Source organism: Hydra vulgaris, chromosome 04, assembly GCF_038396675.1.
Source record: "Hydra vulgaris chromosome 04, alternate assembly HydraT2T_AEP".
Lineage (NCBI taxonomy): Eukaryota > Metazoa > Cnidaria > Hydrozoa > Anthoathecata > Hydridae > Hydra > Hydra vulgaris.
The window spans coordinates 16,800,370-16,822,727 of record NC_088923.1 but is presented as its reverse complement, the minus strand read 5'-3'; the positions used below and the strand labels follow the sequence as shown (position 1 = coordinate 16,822,727).

At 26.8% G+C, this 22,358-nt stretch overlaps 1 protein-coding gene across 1 annotated transcript in view; it reads right to left on the bottom strand.

Annotated features, from left to right (window-relative positions):
* The window catches only part of LOC100210999 (adhesive plaque matrix protein 2), a 48,614-nt gene extending 34,668 nt beyond the window's left edge, over positions 1-13,946 (bottom strand). The window contains exons 1-2 of the mRNA XM_065795616.1: positions 13,283-13,946; positions 140-250 (exon numbers count right to left, since the gene is read on the bottom strand). Coding sequence (XP_065651688.1) covers positions 140-250; positions 13,283-13,931 — 760 coding nt within the window. The 5' untranslated portion in view covers positions 13,932-13,946. The remainder of the gene's footprint in view (positions 1-139; positions 251-13,282) is intronic.
* Positions 13,947-22,358: the final 8,412 nt, after the last annotated feature.

Sequence of the window (22,358 nt, the reverse complement as noted above, 5' to 3'; positions counted from 1 at the left end):
TTCTATTTTATGATAAATTTATATTTAAAAAAAATTAAATTTTAAACATAATATTCTTCAATAGTTAGTTTTAACTAATAAGAATTTTAAACTTGTTATAATAAGTGTAGGGATGAATAAAGTAAATATAAAAAAGTACTTTCACAATGAATGCCAAGGTATCCAACAGGACAAGTGCACTCATATCCATGTGCTAAAATTGTGCAAGTTCCAGAATTTAAACATGGTGTTGGATCACACCGACCATGGACTAAAAAAAGATTAAAAAAGAAAGTTTTTATTAGCTCAATATTGACTAATAGTTACGACTGCTTTAAAAAAAGTGTACAACTTAAATTTAAACAACAGTAGCAATAACAATAACAAAAATGTCAACAGCAACAAAACTTTTGTTTAGTAACCAGCAATTTAAATTTTTCTAAAAATAAGTCAGAAAAAATTTTTTTAAATTACTGCTTAAAATCTGATGACTATGTTTTCTTAAAATAATTCTGAAATAATTAATCCTAATAATAAATTTTAATTCAAATAAATTTTATTAAACAGAAAAAAAACAATAGAAAAATAATTGTTATGTGTAATTTAAAGTATTATTATGTTAATAGATGGTAAATTTATGAAAAAGGTAAATGCAATACAATCATTCATAAGGTGATTAAGAACCACTCAAATTGATGCAAAAAACAGATGTTACAAAAATCAAATATTATCAATCCACTGCAACATTGATAGTTGAAAGAATGATTTTTGTTCTATTTAACATTAAAAACAAGCTTTTAAACATATGTTTGTTTAAAGTAGTTCATTGATATCACACTATTTTTAAACAAGTTTTTTATTATTTAAAGTTTTTAAATTAATTGAGCAAAATATAAAGATAAATTTTTATATTTTGATCAATAATGATAGAATTATATTATCAAAATGATAGAATTATATTAATGATGATAAAAAAACTAATAGTAAATTTATCTACGTTTATAATTAAACTGACTTTTTAATTTTTTTACAAAATTGTGTTGCCAGCTCTTTTGCAATTCTTGTTTAGAAAAACATTTGGTAATGTAATTATAGTAAGGGGACAACTGAATAGGTGCGAACTAGCATACGTGCGAATGACATAAGTGCAAACTGACATAACTTTGTACTAAATAGCAATATAAAACATGTCATGAATCTTTAAAATGAGATATTGAGTTATAAAGATGACCTATAACCCTTATAAAGATGTCTTGAATTTTTAAAATGAGAAATATTTCACTCTTTCCATGACAAAGACATTAAAGAACTTTTTGAAGGAAAACATTATAGACAGGGATGAGTTAATGCCACTACCTATTCTAAACATACCCTGTAAAAAGGGAGATTATCTAATGAAAAAATCTGTTATATATTATGTTGGATATATATCAGATTTTGATCAAAAATTTGTTTTATATATATATAACAAATTTTTGCACTACAGTTGTGTGACAATTTATTATGGCCACCTATGAATTTTGATCATTTTGAAATTTAATCTCATTTTTTTCATATGAAAAATAAAAATTTATTATTGAAAGTTAATCTTTTGTTTAAAATAAAGTTTTAACTCAAAAAATCAGTGTTTTTTTTTTTTTGCTATTGGCAACAGTCTCTTTTGACAGCCATTTTGTATGATGTCATCTTAATTTTAATCTTTTCGCCGCACGCTTGTTAAGTTTTATTACCAGAGTTTTGAATTTGTTTATTAGTATATCGTCAAAATATTTATTTAAATCAGTAAATATTGTTTCTTGAATTTTTATTTTAAAGTAAAAATAATTGTGTTTGATTTAATATTTTTAAAGTTATGAGTACCAAAGCAAATTTTTAACTGTAGTACTAAAATGTGATATCTTATTATAGTTATGGGGGAAAAAAAGGACTTGTTATCACAAACAATTGCTGAAATCAGGGCACTTTCAATAAATACTAATCTTTCTTACAAGAAATTGCCAGAAAATGTGGTATTTTGCGGGTTTCTGTACAAAATATACACAAAAAATAGCTAATATGGAGAAGTTGATGCCAAAGAGGGTTGCTAAATGTGGAAAGAAGGGAAGCCTAACTCTACGCGGGGAAAGAATACTAACCAAGATTGTTCTAGAAAATAGACAAGCCATCAACAATGAAATAACTAAAAAGCTGGACCAATTTGGAGTCAAAATGTCAAACAGAACAGTTCAACGTCGCCTACACTATCTTGGTTACATTTTACGACGTCCAGCTAAGAAGCCTAAACTGACACCAAAAATGATGCAAAAAAGACTGGAGCAGGCAAAAAAGTATAGGAATTTAACAGAAGATGATTAGAAATTGGAAAAATTAATTCAAATAATTTTTAAATATCTACTTTCTTACACCAAACTTATAAAGATTCACTTAACGATCCTTGTAAAATATTTTAAGGTATGACTAAATCAATTTTAAAATATCTATCAGAACTTGATTGATTTTACTTGATTGGCCAGAAAGCTCTCCTGACCTAAATCCTATAGAAAATGTTTGGGCGCTCCTAAAGAGGCCAATATTTAAAGAAAATATTATAATTAAAGTGTATTTAATAGAAAGAATTATTCACCATTAGAAAAATAATAAGAAATTGAAGGAAATGGCTGAAAAATACATCAAAAGTATGCCAAAAAGGGTTCTTGCAATTATAGAAGCAAAAGGGGGAATCACGAAATATTGATCTTGAATATATTTGTGGTAATATTTAAATAATAAAATTTATAACTAATTTGTTAAATTTTTTTTATTTGTCGAAAAAATACCCATTTCTTAAAAAAAAAATACTTTTGTGGACATAAGTCACAAAAAAATATTAAAATAATCGACTTAGAAACTTGAGAATGTAAAAAATTGGGCGCAACTCAACTTTACCCCCTTCCCCCTTCCTCCCTTTCACCCCTGTTTTTATGATTGAATATGGTAGAATACATTATACTGATTCAGAATCATATAAAAACATAGGTCTGAAAACTTGAGGAAAGTACTCTAATTTGATGTTAAATTATAAAAAACTACTAATATTTGCCATCTTTGTCATACTCGGTTATGTTAAACTTTCATTCCAAAAACAACTTTTAAAAAAGCCTGGTTTCTATTTATACTCTAATGCAAAATGCATTTCTGATTAATTTCTGACCCTAACCCTGACCCTAATCATGTACATTTAATTGCGCCAATCCCTATATGTCAGTCGATGTATGTACATTTAATTGCGCCAATCCCTTTTTGTCAGTCGATGCATGTACATTTAGGGTGGAATGCAAGAAACGAACTTGAGTCAAGTTCGCTTTTTACATTCCACCCTAAATGTACATGTATGTACAAGCTAGAACTTTAAATTGTAACCAATGGTGCCAGAGTATGGGTTTTCCCCTCAAAAAATACTCTGCCGCTATTGGTTACAATGTAAAGTTCAAGTCGAACTTGACTCAAGTTCGTTTCTTGCATTCCACCCTAAATTCCAATCCCTATTTGTCAGTCGATGTATGTACTTCTTAAAATAAATTAAGTTAATATGTTAAAATTTTGACGACGAAAAAAACCCGTTAAAGTTGTTTAAAAATAGTTTTTTAATTTTTGAAAACTGTTAAAAAGTTTTTAAAAAGATGGTAGAATATGAGCGTTTTAAATGTGGTTTTTTATACTTTAACAACAAATTAGAGTACTTTCCTCAAGTTTTCTGACCTATGTTTTTATATGATTCTGAATCAGTATAATGTATTCTATCATAATCAATCATAAAAACAGGAGTGGAAGGGAAGAGTAGCGCCAAAAATTGTGGGTGGTCGTAATAAATTGTTACACGACTGTAGGTAATAAAAGGAAGTCGAATAGCGCCAAAAATTGCGGGTGGTCATAATAAATTGTTACACGACTGTAGGTAATAGAAGTAAGATTACCTAAGACAAAAATTGTTTATAATCTTACTTGCTTATATACCATATGCAAATTAAAATATAAAAAGAACTATAAGAGTAATAAGTAATTATAAGGCCGAGTGAATAAAAACGAGCAATTACTCAGTAATTGTCAGCTCTACGTGAAAAAAAAGTTAAACAATTTTGGTTAAGTTTTTATTCACGTAAAGCTGAGAAATTCAAGAGTAAATTGCTTAACTTTACGTGAATAAAAATAAGAGGAAAACTGATAAAGTTTTTATTCACGTAAAGCTGACCAACTACTGAGTAAAAGCAATTGCTCATTTTTATTCATCCGGCCTATATAATAGTATAAGTAATTTATAACAAATGCTTAAAGCACTTGCAAACAGGGCAGTTAACGAAGCCTCCTAGCAGATTCCTATTTAGTGAGGTGAGGCACAAGCTTTTTGGCTCTTTCTTGCACTGTTTTAAGATAACAAATTTTGCACTGAGAGAATGTAGAAATCAACAAGTCATTGCGGCCATTTTACCTCAATTACTGGGTCCTAAGGAAGCCAGCAATTGCTTATATTATTTGCAACAATAATGAATACATCAGGTGGCTAAAAGTTCAAGCAAACAAAATTTATAAACAAGTTGATATCTGAACGCTTTCTGCAATTTCGAGATTTTTCAAATCGGAGTTTTTGCGCATAACCTTTATTATATTTGTGGATGCTTACACAGCACACCAAAGTAAATTTTATTAATACCCATAAAGAATACATAAATATCTAAATAATTTTAAAAAAATAAAACATTTCAGGAACGAAGTACAATTTTCACAAAACGGAAAACAAAATTTAACACGCTAATGATGGTGTCAAAAAAGACCCAGGAGTATCAGCTACCTCAAAGGCATACAAGATATGGCTGTTTTAGCAATAAATTTTAATCCACTTGATAAATCATAGTAGCCACGAAAACAAAAAACTATAAATATTCACTTTAGACAAAACGTCACTTTTTTTTCGACTCCAGAAAACTTCTACGCTAGTTTTGCAATCCAAATCTAGACTCTATTATTACGGGAGTTGCAACTTAAATTGAACAAACGAACGAAACATATAGCAACTACCTAAAAGTTTATTGTTGGTCAAATGTTATACGTTGGAACTGTTACAAAGATTGGTTTTGAGTATTATGGAAAAGTAAAACTGTATTGTGATATATTCTTGGATCATTCCCAATCCATGAATATCTTATTTAATGATTTGAATTAGTTTTGAGACTGCTAATAGAACACGGTAGTGTGTTCTCTCTAATCACTCCGTTGCTTACCGATTTTTCAACCTGGTTAAAATTTTATTATGTATGCTAGTTGCATCCTGTACGTTTAAGCAATTTTATTCATGTCCTCGTTGGCGTTAAACTTATTAGCATTCAACAAAGTATCAAAAGCAAATGAAACGTCTTGCTTTTTTGAGTTGATCCTTTGATTGAAAAGTTCATAACACGCTTCCATTAGTAAAAACGTGATTTACTTAAGATAATAAACTGTATGCTTGCCTATTAAAAAGATAAAACTAGTTTCTTCCACCTTTTAAGATGTAATTGAGAACATGAAAGTTGTAATGAAGAAATGGTAAATTGTAATTGCGATACATAAAATATACTTTAGATATTGTAACATTTGATTCAAAAACACAACCTGTTGTTTAGATTTCGTAATATATTATTGAGAATATATAAATTGCAATTGTGAATACACAAAGTAAGCTTATAGGTTGTTATAAAAGGTCTTTTCTCTATTTATATATAGACATATATACATACATACATTTTTTTGAAAGTTTTCTTTTGACTATACTGCATGAATACAAGCTGTAACTTCTTTCATTGAAACATTGGTATAATAGTGTAAATAAAATGTATACACTTCACTATTAAATAAGGATAAGTCACCTTAGCTTTCTCTCTCTCTCTCTCTCTCTCTCTCTCTCTCTCTCTCTCTCTCTCTCTCTCTCTCTCTCTCTCTCTCTCTCTCTCTCTCTCTCTCTCTCTCTCTCTCTCTCTCTCTCTCTCTCTCTCTCTCTATATATATATATATATATATATATATATATATATATATATATATATATATATATATATTAGGGTGTCCCAAAAAACAGCATTTTTGAAAATAATCTGCTCCCACCCCAAAAATGTGTTCTATCTAATACAAAAACATTAATGACCCATTAAATATTCGAGGGTCTTGAGGGATCCCTTAAAATATTTTTTATTCAAAAAAATTTTAAACCAACTATTTTCAAAAAAAAGTTTTTCAAAAATATGTCAACCGGGTACTCAAATGAAGCAAAATTATAAAAAATTTAATTAAATAAATAAATAATATAATTTTGAAAAAAATTGTAATTTTTGGTTTGCATAAATAATTACGTTTTTTAACAAAAAAAGATAAAAATGCATTTTTTTTATTTGAGTACCAGGTTAGCATATTTTAAAAATATATCAAATTTATTATTAAAAATATTTTTATTAAAATAAATATTTTTATTAAAAAAATTTATTAAAAATATGACCCCTTAAAATATTTTTTATTCAAAAAAATTGGAAAACTAGTGTTTTTGTATTAGATTGAACACACACACACATATATATATATATATATATATATATATATATATATATATATATATATATATATATATATATATATATATATATATATATATATATGAAGACCACACGGGTAAAACCACAGATGTCCACTTTTTGAAAATTTCAAGTTTTATATATTTTTATGATATTTTAGTACTAAGCTTTTAGTTTGAAAATTCATAACAAAAAAATTATGTTTTAAGGTTCTACGGTCATTTAAAAAAAAGGGCAACTTTGAAACAACCAGTGTTGTCCAATAGGGCATCCCGTACTTTTCAAAAAACATATTTTTTCATTATAAAAACTTGGCCCCAAGTATTTTTTTGCCTGAACATATATACATTTTAGTTCAGTTTAAAAAAAGTTGAATTAAAAAAGTCTTCATTTGCAAAAATTGGTCTTTTGTTGACCAAAAAATTAACTTTAGACAAAAACAGATTTTTTTGCGGAAGCAACGAAAAGCCCAAGAAACTTCTTGATAAAATATCAAACACTCAGGAATGTTTCGGGAATATAAATTATTTTAAATATTTGTATTAAAGCATTTTCAATATTTCATTTTACTATTCAGTCATATAGTCATATAGTCGTGATATAAAATATATAATCAGTAATGAGTGGTATAAAAACAAGAAAAAAAGCAAGCACATTAATGTCCGATTTAATAGGTAATAAAATTGTTGTGAATAAAATATTTTCTTTATATTATTAATAATATTTTAATAATAATACTAAAATAATATTTATAATACAAAATAATATTATATTCACAACAATTATATCATTTAATGTTATTAATTTATTTTATTACTATTATCATGAGTATTAAATCATGAATATATTTTCTTTTATAAATTTTATCAACAACAACATTATGAACAGTAACCATTTTATCAATAATAATGATAAGAATAACAATAGTAATAAATTAAAAACTATATATAATATGATAATATTTTATCTCCAGGAAAAGGAAGAGACTTTATTCCATCTGAGCTACCAACTCTTGGTGCTGTTCTTCGTAAAGCTATACTGCTTAAAGAGTTGTCAGAAAAGAAGATATATCCATTGGATGATTTGATTAGGGAGACAAGATTGGAAGTTGTTAATCAATGGAAAAAAGCAAATTCAGATTTTTCATCTCCAGTAATATTTACAGATAAGTCCATTGATAGAAAGATCAAAAAAAGTTATTGTGATGTTCAGGATATTTGCAGAAAAAGATTAACCAAAAAGGAAAAAATTGACAACATAATGGATTCTATGTCACGGCTGTTTGATATAACTAATTATAAATGTGCAATTCTTTACTGTAATGAATCAAGTTGTCTGGGATGTGAACGAAAAGTTCATATTAACTGTAAATGTGAAAAATCAGCAAGGATCCCCTTGATAGAGTTAGAATTTATTCAATCACAGAGAAACAAAGAGGGGGACAAAGCTCAAGTTGTGATAGGATCAACAGATTATAAAGAGGTTGAAAGGAAGCGAAAAGCAATTGAGCGAAGCAGTAAAAAAGAACATGATCTGAAAAAGTTCAAAGAAAAGGAGATAATAAATATTTTCTGTTTGAAAAAAACATATGATGAGTTTTTAGAAAATTTTAATGACGAAGTAGAGTGGTCAAACAGTGAGTTAGAGTGTTCTTATAACACAGAAAATTCTCATGTACTAGATAAAAGCGAGGATTTTAAATTAAAGAGAAATTATATGAAGATACAAAATACAGCTATTGCTGCAATTAGGTATGAAGTTTCAAACACTGCTGCTGCTGCTATTGCGTCTGGGTTTTTAAAAGATTTGGTGGAGGCTAAAATTGTTCCGGAATCAGCTATTTATTTGTTATTGGACAAAAACAAAGTGCATAGAGCCAAAGATAAAGTTATGTCAGAGTGTCAGAGTATTGGAGAAAATAGGTTTGAGTGTGAAGATATTTCTTGCATTCTTTTTGATGGAAGAAGTGACAAAACAAATGTATTGACATTTAATGATGAAACTAAAAAATTTTATCCTTCAATTCAAAAGGAAGATCACTATACTTTGACTGATGAATATGGTAAATATCTTCATCATTTAACCAAAGAAGAAATACCTAAAATAAAAAATCAAAAATCAAACCTGCTGAACATATTGCAAATAAAATATTTCAGTGGTGTAATTTGCATGGGGTAAAAGATAGCTTAAAGTTCATTGGTTGTGATAGCACAGCGACAAATACAGGTCATATTGGAGGTGTTATCCATTGTTTAGAAACTAGATTAGAAAGAAAATTAGGATGGCTAATATGTTCTCTTCACACAAATGAACTTTGTATTTGACATTTAATAGAAGAGCTTGATGGTAAGACAACCTCAAAGACAGGATTTTCTGGACCCATTGGAAAGTTGCTTACAAAGATTACTGAAATGGAAAGAAATTATAGTTTTAAGCCAATATCTATAGGTCCTGGTCTAATTGAACTTCATGAAGAAATAGTAGAAGAGTTATCTTCAGATCAGAAATATGCCTATAAAATATGCCAGACAGTAATTAATGGAACTCTTACCGAAGATTTGGCTAACCAAAAACCAGGTACTTTAGTCCATTCAAGGTGGCTCAATACAGGTTCTTCCTTGCTTTTATTGTGGGTATGCAAGCATGGGTTAGAGGGGGACAACCTAAAAAATCTAGAATTAATTGTTAAGTTTTTTGTAACAGTTTACTTCCCTATGTGGTTCCAAATTAAAGTGAAGCACAGTTGGATAGAAGGGCCACAACACATCTTGAACCAACTCACCCTAATAAAACTTCAAGATGAAAATGTACAAATGATTATTGAAAAGTATGTGAGATCTTCTGCATGGAATTCTCATTCCGAAATTTTATTGCAAACATTACTCTGCAGCAAAAATAAAATTGAAAGAGAATTTGCTGTTAATAAAATTCTGGAAATTAGAAAAAATTTAAAAATGGGAAATCTAGCTTCCAGAACATACAAGCTTCCGTATTTAAACTTGGATGCAACCATATTAACTGAGCTTATAACATGGGAAGAGGCTTATGAACCCATCTTAACCTGTCAAATGAACATAAGTGAGCTAGAAATGATTGTGGATTGTCCTATGGTAGTTCCATATTTCCCTGTTCACACACAAGGAGTTGAGAGGGCAGTTAAAGAGGTAAAGGGCTTTTCCTTATACTTAATAATATGTTAATTAATAGAAACTTTCAAAAAATCTTCTTAAAATATGTTTTTTTTAAGGTAACTGCAGCTTCTGAAACAGTGTTTGGTTTTGAGAGGCGAGATGGATTTATTCGTGCAAGAGCAGAAAATAGAGCAATAATTCCTCGTTTTAACAGCAAACAGGACCTCATTTTAGTTTAGCATATATTTTTATCTTATTTATATTTATAGTATCTCTAATATAATAAATTAGAAAGATAGAGACATGAGTTTCATTTTTGCCATTTTTAACTTGTGTAGCTTTTATAGTGTAAAACAAGCATTTAAGGAATTTTTTATATATAGGAAAAAGAAGGGGGGGGCGTGTGCGTCATTACTAAATTTTAAAACTGTTCTCTATTTACTTTACTGAAAAAATGTTAAAACATAAAAAAAAAAAATTTCGATGTCTTTATGGGATGTTCTTAGACATATGTGATTTTTGGTCCCCCTCCCCATTTCAATCAAATTTTGAAAATTTATGGTCTGTTTTTGCAAATGATGCATCTATTCTGGTAAAAAATTTTTTGTCTTTTCTTAATTTATGTACCTAATGGCAAAAAAATCCTAAGGGCCGACATTTTTAATAAATGTTGAAAAGTACGGGATGCCCTATTGTCCAATGTTTACCGCGTAAAAAACACAGTTGTCCAAGTTATTTATATTTAAACCAATAATAATAAAAGCGTAAGTCACATGACTAACTTTTATCCTTAAGAAAATTACGTCGGAAGAAGTAAACAACATTATGTTCACAGAAAAACATTTAAAAAAAAACTATATATATATATATTTATATATATATATTTATATATATATATTTATATATATATTTATATATATATATTTATATATATATATTTATATATATATATTTATATATATATATTTATATATATATATATATATTATTTTTTTTTTTATAATGACAAAAATTTTCTCTTGAATTATTTCAACGTTTGTTTTTATTCATAATGTGTACCTTTTGTATCCTTACAAAGTAAAAAATCGACTCAATTTACTGATTTTGACTATTGGAAACAGATGGTCTGATGATGTATGTTCTATGCAGCATGATTATCAATTATCTCAAATGTAAAAGATATCAAACTAATTTGCAATTTATGTGCTAGGCAAAATATAAAATGAAAAGTTTTAGATTGATTTTATTATCTAGTTCATAAAACTAAAAAGCTTTAATAACATTACTATTTCACTACTAATTAAAACTCTGTTACATTCTGTATAGGCATGACACCTACAGAATGTGATAAAAACATTGCCACTGCAAATCAAAAGTTTCTGTCAGAAACACTAGACGATCTCACAAAAAACCATAATAATTCAATATTATATATAAACATGAACCAAGAAAAATTTCTGCAACTTGCAGAGTTTCAAAGCCAAACTTCTTGGTTGTTTGTTCATTTAAGACATGTTCACTTAAAGAAATTAAAAAATTAAAGGCTAGTTAAAATTTAATTATATGGAAAATTAAAAATATTTAATTTTATGTATGTTACATCCCATATGTTTAGATCAAAGATCAAAGTGCTTGATAAACTGAAACAAGCATACATAGTTCTGTTGCCTCTTTTTAGTTAAAAATTTCAAAACTCATTAAACATTTTTCAACAGGTCAAAATAAGACATTTGATACTCTTTTATCTTATTTTTGAAAAATTTATTTTATTTTTCTTCGAAATTAAAAAAACACATTTTTATTAACGTTGTGTTAACAAATAGTTTTTGTATGGCTTATACAAACTTGATATAAAGTGATGGTACAAAGACATCATGGAATCATCTATGATAAATAGATGAGGTTGGGGAAGAGAAAAGGTTGCAATAGTATTTTGTATAAAGTTAAAATAAAAACTTTCATATAATTTTTTATTTGAATTTTTTTTAATGTAAATAAGGGAGGGGGGGGCAGCTTTATTATCCCATCACACACTTAGTACGTTGTCGTTGTATATTACAATGTGTTACCATCAACCTTTAAAAAAATAAGTGCTCTAAAAGGTTACAAGCTAACGTGGTTTATGAGTTAATGAATTTACTACGGAAAAACCACAGATGTCCAAAATGAGTGTCTTGTTTTCAACGGTGAATAATGTGAATAAATAATTCTTGTATTTAGCACAAACATTGCATTTATATATTGTGTTAGGACTAAATAGTCATAAAAATATATTTTTAATTAAATATATTATTAATAAGCAGATATCTAATGTCACTAAACACTAAATTTCATTTTTCTCAAAATGAGAAAAATGTGACATCTGTGGTTTTACCCGTGTGGTCTTCATATATATATACATATATGTGTGTGTGTGTGTGTGTGTGTGTGTGTGTGTGTGTGTGTGTGTGTGTGTGTGTGTGTGTGTGTGTGTGTGTGTATAATTTGGGTGAGATAATGGATGGGACAATGGCAGGGGCAATTTTAGGAATAAAACAAGGGGGGTTGAGTCCTTAAAAGTACTGATTGCTTTCTTTAAAAAAAAAATGTTTCTTAATCGCCTTCTTTGGAGAAGAAGTATGACACCGCCCCCCACTTGTAAAATTACCCATGGACATTGGGTGGGTGGGTTTAAAATAGTTTAGTTTTTTTATAATTAAAAAAGTTAAATAGACTGTTATATATTTAATTTTAGCTGATATTAATTTTGAAAATTTAAAAAACTTGTGCAATTATTCTACGTAAATGTAAAATTAACTTCATTGGGCAGTAAATATAGTTAATTAAAAAAGCATGACTAACTAATTTTTTTACTTTTTATTAATTTAAATAAAGTTGCGGCTAATATTTTTCCATAATAAAAAGATTCAATATCAAAAAAGATTTGAATTTAATAAAGACTTTTTTAAAATTTGATATTTTTATACCCCGTTAATACTGACGATAAAACAAATTTTATCTTAAAAGCGTATTAAAATGTATTGCAAAAAGCTATATAAAATATTTAATATAAAACGATACTGTGAGGTTTTCTTTGTCAATATAAAAAGCTTGTGTTAATATAAAACAGCTTTGTCATGTTGTTTTATTGCTTTTTTATGCAGTTTATAATAATAAAAAGATAAAACGTGTTTAAAATAAAACGTGTTTTATCTTCAGTATGGTTATTAAAAATTAGATGACGCTTAAAATCATTATTCTAATAAACACTGGCTAAAAACTTAGTTACAAAATTTTACCTAGACTAATAAATTGATAACATTAAACTTATAACGACTAAGTAAAATTTAGAGCAGATAGTACTAGAAGATAGTTATAAAAAATGTTAAAAAAGAAACGGGTTTGTTACGTTAGAATTGTTTTTAAGAATTTGTTCCAATCAAAATAATTTATGGATAAGTAACTTTCATAAAGATTTGTGAAAAAATTTCAAAAATTATATCCTTCCTGTGGTGTGTAAAAATTATCTTATCTACCTCCTAAGTGAGGTTTAGAACCAAAACTTTAAAAAGTTAACCCTAAACTTAAGTAAGCTTCAATACCGAACTTTTTACTTACTAACATGATGGTGATGGTGAACCAGATGATGAGTATGTGTATACTCAATCGGAATTTCTTCTTGCCCTGCTTCTTCGTTCTCGCAACAACTATCGCAGCATCCTTCCCCGCAGCATCCATTTTCATGATGCATATACGAAGGATTTAGATCGGCAACTTCATTGTAATGGTTTTGATGTACAAAATGATCTCCTCCTTCAGGATAAAAAACATATTCTCTTTTTGTGTTGTTTCCTGAAAACCGATAGCTCCTTTGGTTTTGATTTTTTATAGATTTTTGCTCTTCATTTATGTTTGATAAAGGGATAGTATTGCGCTTTGTATTTTTATAATGAACATTTATCGTTGATATGTTTTCTAATAACTGTTTATTTAATTCACGCGCACGTTTCTCTCTAAGTTTTTTAATTGCTTTAGGCGTATGCAAGTCGGATGTTTTACAAAAGCAAAAGCATGTAACAATCAACACAATAAACAAGTATTTTGTTTTCCTCATTTTTGCAAAATTTTCCTTTTTTGTAACATTTAAACATATCAATTTATATACGGTGGCCATTTCATTTTTAATGTCTATCTTATACGCAATAACTTTGTTTCGAGTACGTATTTTGCTAGCAGTTGAGAGCGTTGAAGCGTATGAAGTAGACATCTTCGTATAAATTTATCGATGCGTGAGCTTTTTCTACAGCGCGTTTTATCAAAAACTGACTGCTGAAATCTTGAAAGTCTGAGTTACAAAAGGTCATTAAAAAAAGCAACAAGTGAAAACTCTTTTATTTTTCTATTATTTGATTGTCTAGCTATTATTAGGTTTTACAAATTAGCAGAAGTAAAATGGTATATAAATACAAAAGAGAGGATCTTTTTGGATGAGAAAAGATGTTTTTCTATATTATTATTATTATTATTATTGTTATTATTATTATTATTATTATTATTATTATTGTTATTATTATTATTATTATTATTATTATTATTATTATTGTTATTGCTATTATTGTCATTATTATTACTATTATTATTATTTGAACTCAGAACTCATTCAATTGTTTTTTAATTTTGTAACGGTTTTTTAATTGTATTTTTAAACGGTTTTTTCTTGATTTAAATATATGGCTGATGAGTGCCGCAAACGGCATGAAACTTTAAGTACCGTAAAAAAGTTGTTTTTTTTCATCTTGCCTTTATATATATATATATATATATATATATATATATATATATATATATATATATATATATATATATATATATATATATATATATATATATATATATATATATATATATATACCACATAAAGGTGATTGTTTATTGTAACTATAGAGTAGCCTAGCAACAGCGTACAAAAAGTTAATTTTAAAAAAATAGTTTTTGGTCCTAAAAAAAAATTTAATGCTAATGTTAGAAAACAATCCAAAAAAAATTATAAGCTCCTCTATCTGAAAAAGTTGCAACGCTCAAAAATGTTATAAAAAATTGCTACGCTCAATATTGTTATAAAAAAGATTTTAAAACAATAAACAAAAGTAGCTATTGCTGAAATTACATATTATTGATTTTGATAGGTTTTTTACTTAATTTGAACTATTGCGTTATGTACTGGTTTCTTTAAACAATTTCCGTTCAGTAAATGGTTAAACGCATATTTAATATCCTAAAATTAGAAAAATAGCTCGTTGTCAATGAGAAACTTTTTACATTAGGTGTCCTAAGCCATTTTCAAAACTCTGGAAATATGAAAAGTTTACTGCGCTTGCATATAACAACTTTTCATTTAATTAGTCAAAACGATTGTATCATGTAATTTTCGTAATATAATTTACTTCCGTCAACGTTGGTTGCTATCGTATTTTACGTTGGTTGCTATCGTATTTTTTTATAGATAAGACTAGAATTTGATATAAATTAATAAATTTTTTAATATAACAAATGAAAAATGAAAAATTTAAGTTTGTGAGAAGTAACAATGCAAATTACTTAATAAATAATCTTAAAACTATATAAAATATGACAAAATTCTACAAATTGTATTGCAGCGGCAATATATTTATATACAGCGGAATTATATATATATAATACATATATATATATATATATATATATATATATATATATATATATATATATATATATATATATATATATATATATATATATATATATATATATATATATATATATATATATATATATATATATATATATATCTATATATATATATATCTATATATATATAAAGTATATATATATATATTATATATATATATGTATATATTTATTTAATATATAATATATATATATATATATATATATATATATATATATTATATATATGTATATATATATATATAATATATATATAATATATATATATATATATATATATATATATATGTATATATATATATATGTATATATATAAATATATATGTATATATGTATATATATAAATATATATATATACATATATAATATATATATATATATATATATATATATATATATATATATATATATATATTTATATAAATGTATGTATGTATATCGTTCTATTTGAAATAACTTTTTAATATTGAGCACTCTTTTACGATTATGAGTTTTGTTTCATTATTATAATTTAAAACAGCCTTAAATATCAATATATATATATACACACAGTCGTGGTCAAAAGTATGAGTACGCTGACTGATTTTGAAACTAATGTTCATTAACATACACATAATCCTACAAATTATTGTTTTTTATTGAACTATGTTGCAAAATATCATGAACTAAAACAATAAACATTGCACACTAATAGAAATAGTAACTTTAGTATGTTGTGTGGCTCCAAGTTTAATATTTTGTGTGGCCTCCTTTATTTCTTGAGACAGGGCTGTCTTATGCGGCACGTCATCGAATAAATTAATTGTTTACATTACTCTGGGATTATTTCACTAATCCACACACGTTTTATTTTTTCTGAAAGATCTACTGCTGAACTGGGGAGCAGATTTGCAACTTTTTTTTTCTTAACTATCTAAACATTTTCTATGGTAAAGTCCAGGGAATTTCCTGGCCAAGGACCCAAAATCTGATAGCCTTTCGTATTCAGCCAATGTTTAACTGCAGCTACATAGTAGCATGGTGCACCATGATGTTGAATGGTATTACATCCGTGTATATAATTTACCTTCACAATAGTCATAAAATGTGTCAATTTCTCTTGTAAAACTCTAAGATATGTTTCACCATTTATTGTGTTGTGTGGCATCTCCTATAACCCGGCACGACTGAAACTGGAAATTGCACCCTACACCATGATCTTTTCACATTGTTTCACAGTTCGAATAGTGTGCAGAGGATTATAGCTTTGTTTAGGAGGTCTTCTTTTGAAATTCTAAAAACTTGAAAATTGCAAAAAGGTGCTCTCGGCACTAAACATTACTTGTTTCCATTGCTGTAAGGTCAAATCTTAAATTTTTTGAAAAACAATATTCTATCTTTTACGTTTTTGTTTGATAGCTTGGATTTTTTCGCGGGTCTGTATTCTTTAGATCCACTTGCACATAATCTCCTACGTATAGTTCTTGATGATACTTGATATTACGTTCTTGTTTGTAGATCAGGATTACTTATCTTAATAGCGATAGCTGGAACTTGAGGGTCACCTTGAACAGCTTTCATTATTCTTTAGATTTTAGTAAATGCTATGAAGATTCAAAATTTCGTGTTGGCTTTTAAAAAACGATCAACATTCAAAACATATTTTAAATTTTGTTATGTAGGAACTTTCAAAAATCAGTCATAAGAGGTGGAATTCGACCTAAAAATGGAACAAAATTATTATTGATTAATTATTAACACATTAATTACAAATTAATGTGTAAACTCAAAAATGGGAATAAGTAGATAAGAAAAAAGAAACTTACTTTGAGCAATGTTGTTTTTCTTTCAACAACATACTTTTTTTTCTCCAGGATACCTCTCAATTTTTTTCCCATTCTCTTAGTCCACTAAGGCAACAGAAACATAAATTTCATGTTTTGATTTTAATAAAGTTAATAATGATGCCTAAGTATAGAATACTGTTATTGTGACTTTTTAAAAGCATATTTTGATTTTTAGAATTGGGCTCTGGTATGTTTTGGCGGTAATCCTGCAGTTAAGCGGCCTAAAATAATTTTATTTTTTCGCTTGTTGCGCTTTTTTGAAGGTTTTTGAAGCTAGCTGAATGTGCCAATGGCTGCCCAGAAAAGATAATCGTATTGGCCCAGAACTTTGTTAGAGACAACTTAATGAGCAACACCATAAAGAACCTCATACTGGTCGCCAGAGAATAACTTCTTAAACTAGAAATAAATATATTTAAGAGACTTTAATTTTTCACAAAAAAATTGCACTTTTTTTTAAAAAATGAAATTTTACAGCTATTACTTTTACTGGAACAAAAACTGTTTTTTGGTAATTTTAGCCTATTTGGACTTTAGAAAATGGGAAAAAAAATGAAAGGTATTCTTCTTTTTTTTTTTTTTTTGAGACACCCTAGTATGTATGGAGATAATGTATTTCATCATAACAGCACACTACTTGACTGGCAAGTACAACATTCTTGCTCTCAACATTATAGCAAAGTACACCACTTGGCTAGCAAGGACAACACTCTTGCTGTAAACTAAGCCAAGTCACAACAATTTAAAACCATGCAAGCAACATAATAACCACTTACAAACTATAAACACATAACATTATAACACATCACATACATACTATGTTACATAGAAACACTTCATATGTAAAAGATATTTACAAACTTACAAAATATAAACCCATATAACCTTAACACATATAAACATAATAAATAGCACATAAAAGTAATAAATATATAAATTAAGAAAAATATATAAATTTAAGACATTTACAAATACAACCTTATTTTTGTAATATTTGTTCAATGATATACCTCGTAATGAATGTTTATCAACTTTAAAAGACAAACGATCAAAACGACCAGGTTTTTAATATTATAAAAGCAAAAAAAATTTCTGTAATTTCTTTAAAATAAGGTATTAAACGATCTTGTTCTTGAAAATGCAACATAGAGTTGATCGTGTGAGATGCAAGGGTTTTGGAGATAAACACCAACTTTATACGGAGTTTGACCTTTATCAAATGTTTGACTTTTGAAAAGAGCATTGTATTCTAGTTTTAGAAAATAAAAATTACAAATTAATATATTTTAAATACAATTGACAAAGGACTTGAGATGTGTTGTTATTAAAATCTATGAATTAAATAAATTACCTGACTTTAAAAGTTACTATAAAATTTAAGAATAGCATAAAGTTTATCTATTACTACAGAAGTCATCAAATTACCATATATAAAAGTTTTATATCTTATTACCGATTAAGTAGATATTAACAGGTTATAAAGATTAAAGAATACCTTATCGTGTGGTCAAAAATATAAAGAGAAATTAAAGGGCCCAGCCTGCTAAATCTTCTTTAAAAAAACTCTGTGTCAAACGCGCAACGAATGAGTAACGGCAGCAGCAGCGTTAAATTAAACGTTAATTATAAACGATTATTGTCATTATTATTATTACAATTATATAATAACAATAAGAAGAAGTATACATATAGTATTATAAATAATAAAATCATAATGAAACATCATTATTAAGAATAAGTGACACCAAACAATTATATAAATAATATTAATTAAAATAATAATAGTTATAACAATAATAACTTTAGAGCAAAAGTAACTGCAAAAACCATAGTATTTATAATAACTATAATAATAATGGTAATAACAAAAATGGCAGTAATAAAAAAAATAATAACAAAAACAGAATAGAAGTTTCTATAAAAATAGTTAAAAGAATAGAAAAAATAAGAAAGTTAAAAGAAGTTAATAATGATAAAAAACTAAGAAAAATTTTTTTTTTGAAATTTGTTTAATTTATTTTGATTTAAATAAAGAAATGAAGATAAATTAATTTGAAGTTTTAATTTTTCGAAATCATTCACAATGCTCACAAAACTCCGATTCCATTCACTGATGCGCTGATGAGTAATTGAATACTTACCATACCTCAAAGTTTTATATAGAGATACTTTAGCTTTCCATCATTGATTTTTCTTGTTAAATGTAAATGTATATAAATCGAGTTTCCGTGAAAAAGGTTGTTTGAGGAAAATAGAGGAAGATGAATTTTTATTAAGGGAATCAAAAACATAAAGAATATTAGCAAATCAAACTAGTACTGACAAGGTAAGAATTTTAAGTTTTTTATAGAAGTTTGAAATTTATGTGTCATACTATATTACAGAGTTGATAACTTTTTTATTCGGACTGATTGACGCTGAGCTGTTAACAATTTAATAATATATTTGCCAATTTGTCCCAAAACCTAACAACAGTAATTAAGACGAGGCGGAAAAATTGCAAAATACAGACTCTTAAGGGTAGTTTTACCAACATAATGGCAAATTATTGAAAGCATACCATTAGCTCGATGAAGTTTTTAACGGAGTGCATTTGTTACCATTAAAGCTAACAAACTTCTTCCAATTTGAGAAATAAGATTGAAACCAATTACAAGCAACTCCTCGGATTCCATCATGTTCAAGTTTAGAAATTTTAAATGGTACGATTAACGGTATTAAAGCTTTTTGTAAGTCGATAAAAACACCACCAACGAAATGACCAGTACCCAGTGCTTCTTTAATTTTTTCGGTTATACTTATTAAAGCGTGGCTAGTAGAGTGTTTTGATCGAAATCCAAACTGAAAATTATTTAAACAATTTAAGGAAATCCAAAATTAATAAAATCTAAAATAAATTAGTTTTTCAACGATCAAGCTAATGTTAGATAGAATAGAAATTGGTCTATAGTTAGTACACGTGTATGTGGTTTGTTAGTACATGTGCAGTGTTTTATTAGTACATGAGTATGTCTTTTGTTAGTACAAGTGAATGTGTAACAATAGTTAGTACATATGCATTGTTTTGAGCCATTTTTATATATTGGAATGACATAAGATTGTGAAACTTGATCCGTGAGTTTATGTATGAACTCTCTTATTGTAATATATTCTTCTTATATTATGTTTTAAGTAAAATATGTATAGTATAAACTATACATATTTATAGTATAGATTTATATATGTACATATGTATTATACTATTAAAATACGTATTAAAATAACAAATATGTATTATACAACTATACGTATTAAAATAACAAATAAGTATAGTATAAACTATACATATTTGTTATTTTAATAATCTATAATTCTATTCATAATTTGTGAATAATCGCATGTAAAGCACTTTGTGGGTTTTACTTTACACACTAAAAATTAAAGGTAGAAATTTTTAGTTAAGGTAGGATATGTGATATACCCTTAGTAAGGTATAATTTTCTACCTTATAAGGTAGAAAATTATACCTTTAAGTTAGAAAATTGTATGACAAATAATTGTTTTTAATATAATTTTCTACCTTAAAAGGTAGAAAATTATACCTTACTAAGGGTATATCACATACCCGACCCTAAGGCAGAAATTTCTACCTTTTTTTTTCAATGTGTATATGTTCATATAAAAACATTAAAATAATTTTTGAAGAAATGTAATAGTATTACAATATTCCTAAAAAATATTAGAAAAAGCTTCGAGGAGGGGTACAAGTTTGCACCAATTCCCTAAAAGTTGATTTTCTTGTCAGGAGATATATCAAACAATTTGTTCTCTTCATAGATCAGCCTGTTTATAAATTCTTAACATCATCTAATCAACTTTTTTGAAATAATCAAATTTTCAATCTATATGTACTACATTTGACAAGTGTACATTTTTAATGAGTTACTTTTTACTTTTACTTACTTTGACCGGTAACGTTTAATTTGACCGGTACCGGTAAATTTGTTCTTTAAATTATGCTTGACTAAAATTTCACTAATATTACTTTTACTTACTTTGACCGGTAACGTTAAATTATACTCGACTAAAATTTCACTAAACTAATATTACTTTTACTTAAGTACAACATTTTTTTACTTTTTCCACCTCTGGTACCAACCAATGCCGCCAAGAGAAAGGGAGGGGGGCGTCACGGCTCTCGAAGGCCCTGGTACCAACGAACCATCATCTTTATAATTATTTAATTTTATCAAAAATATACAAATGACGACTACTAAGTAAAACTTTAAATATGATGTTACTCTTCAAAAAAAAATATTTGTCTAAAGGCCGTCACCATCTTTAAAAATATATTTGTGTCTGACTTTTTATTATACTTGTTATTAATATCGTTTAGATGTGCCAAGTTATTATACTGCGCTTGCGTATAATAACTTGGCACACCTAAACGACTGTGATAACCATGTGATTAATAACAACCTTATGTTTACTAAAACACTATGTATACTAAAACACTAAAACCTTAAAGTATTACGGATAAACTTGAAGTTGTTTAAAATAAGAAACCAAAATTTAAATATGTTAAGCAAAATAATAATTTTTTTTTCCTCTAAAAATTATTACAAAGCAGTATTTACATAATAAATATATTTACTCGCAAAAATATCTTTAATTAAAATATAATTTTAAGCAAATTTAAAAAATATTTGTATGATTTTGTCCACTAAGCGGCGTTACGCCTATCAGTAAAAACCCGTTATAATAATAAGCGAACCACTCGTTTGTGTTGAAAATGGGATCTATAATGCAATCACACACTTAAAAATTTTAAATACCGATGCAATTATATAACCATGTTAAGATTGGATATATTTAAAATATATCAATTGCATAGTTTTTTTTATCTTAAATTAAAAAAACTATGCAATCAATTGCATAGTTTTTTTAATTTAAGATAAAATGAAACAAATAGACAAGAGTTCAGCTAAAGATGATCATTTTACTTTACGATAAGAAATATTTATTAAAATAAATATTATCCATTTCCCTTTTTATTTACCTGAATTTAGACTAATCTAACGGTTTATTTGCAGTTAAACTAGTATTATACATAATAAATTGATATCAGAGAGAAAAGGAGAGAAGAAAATAGAAAAAAATAT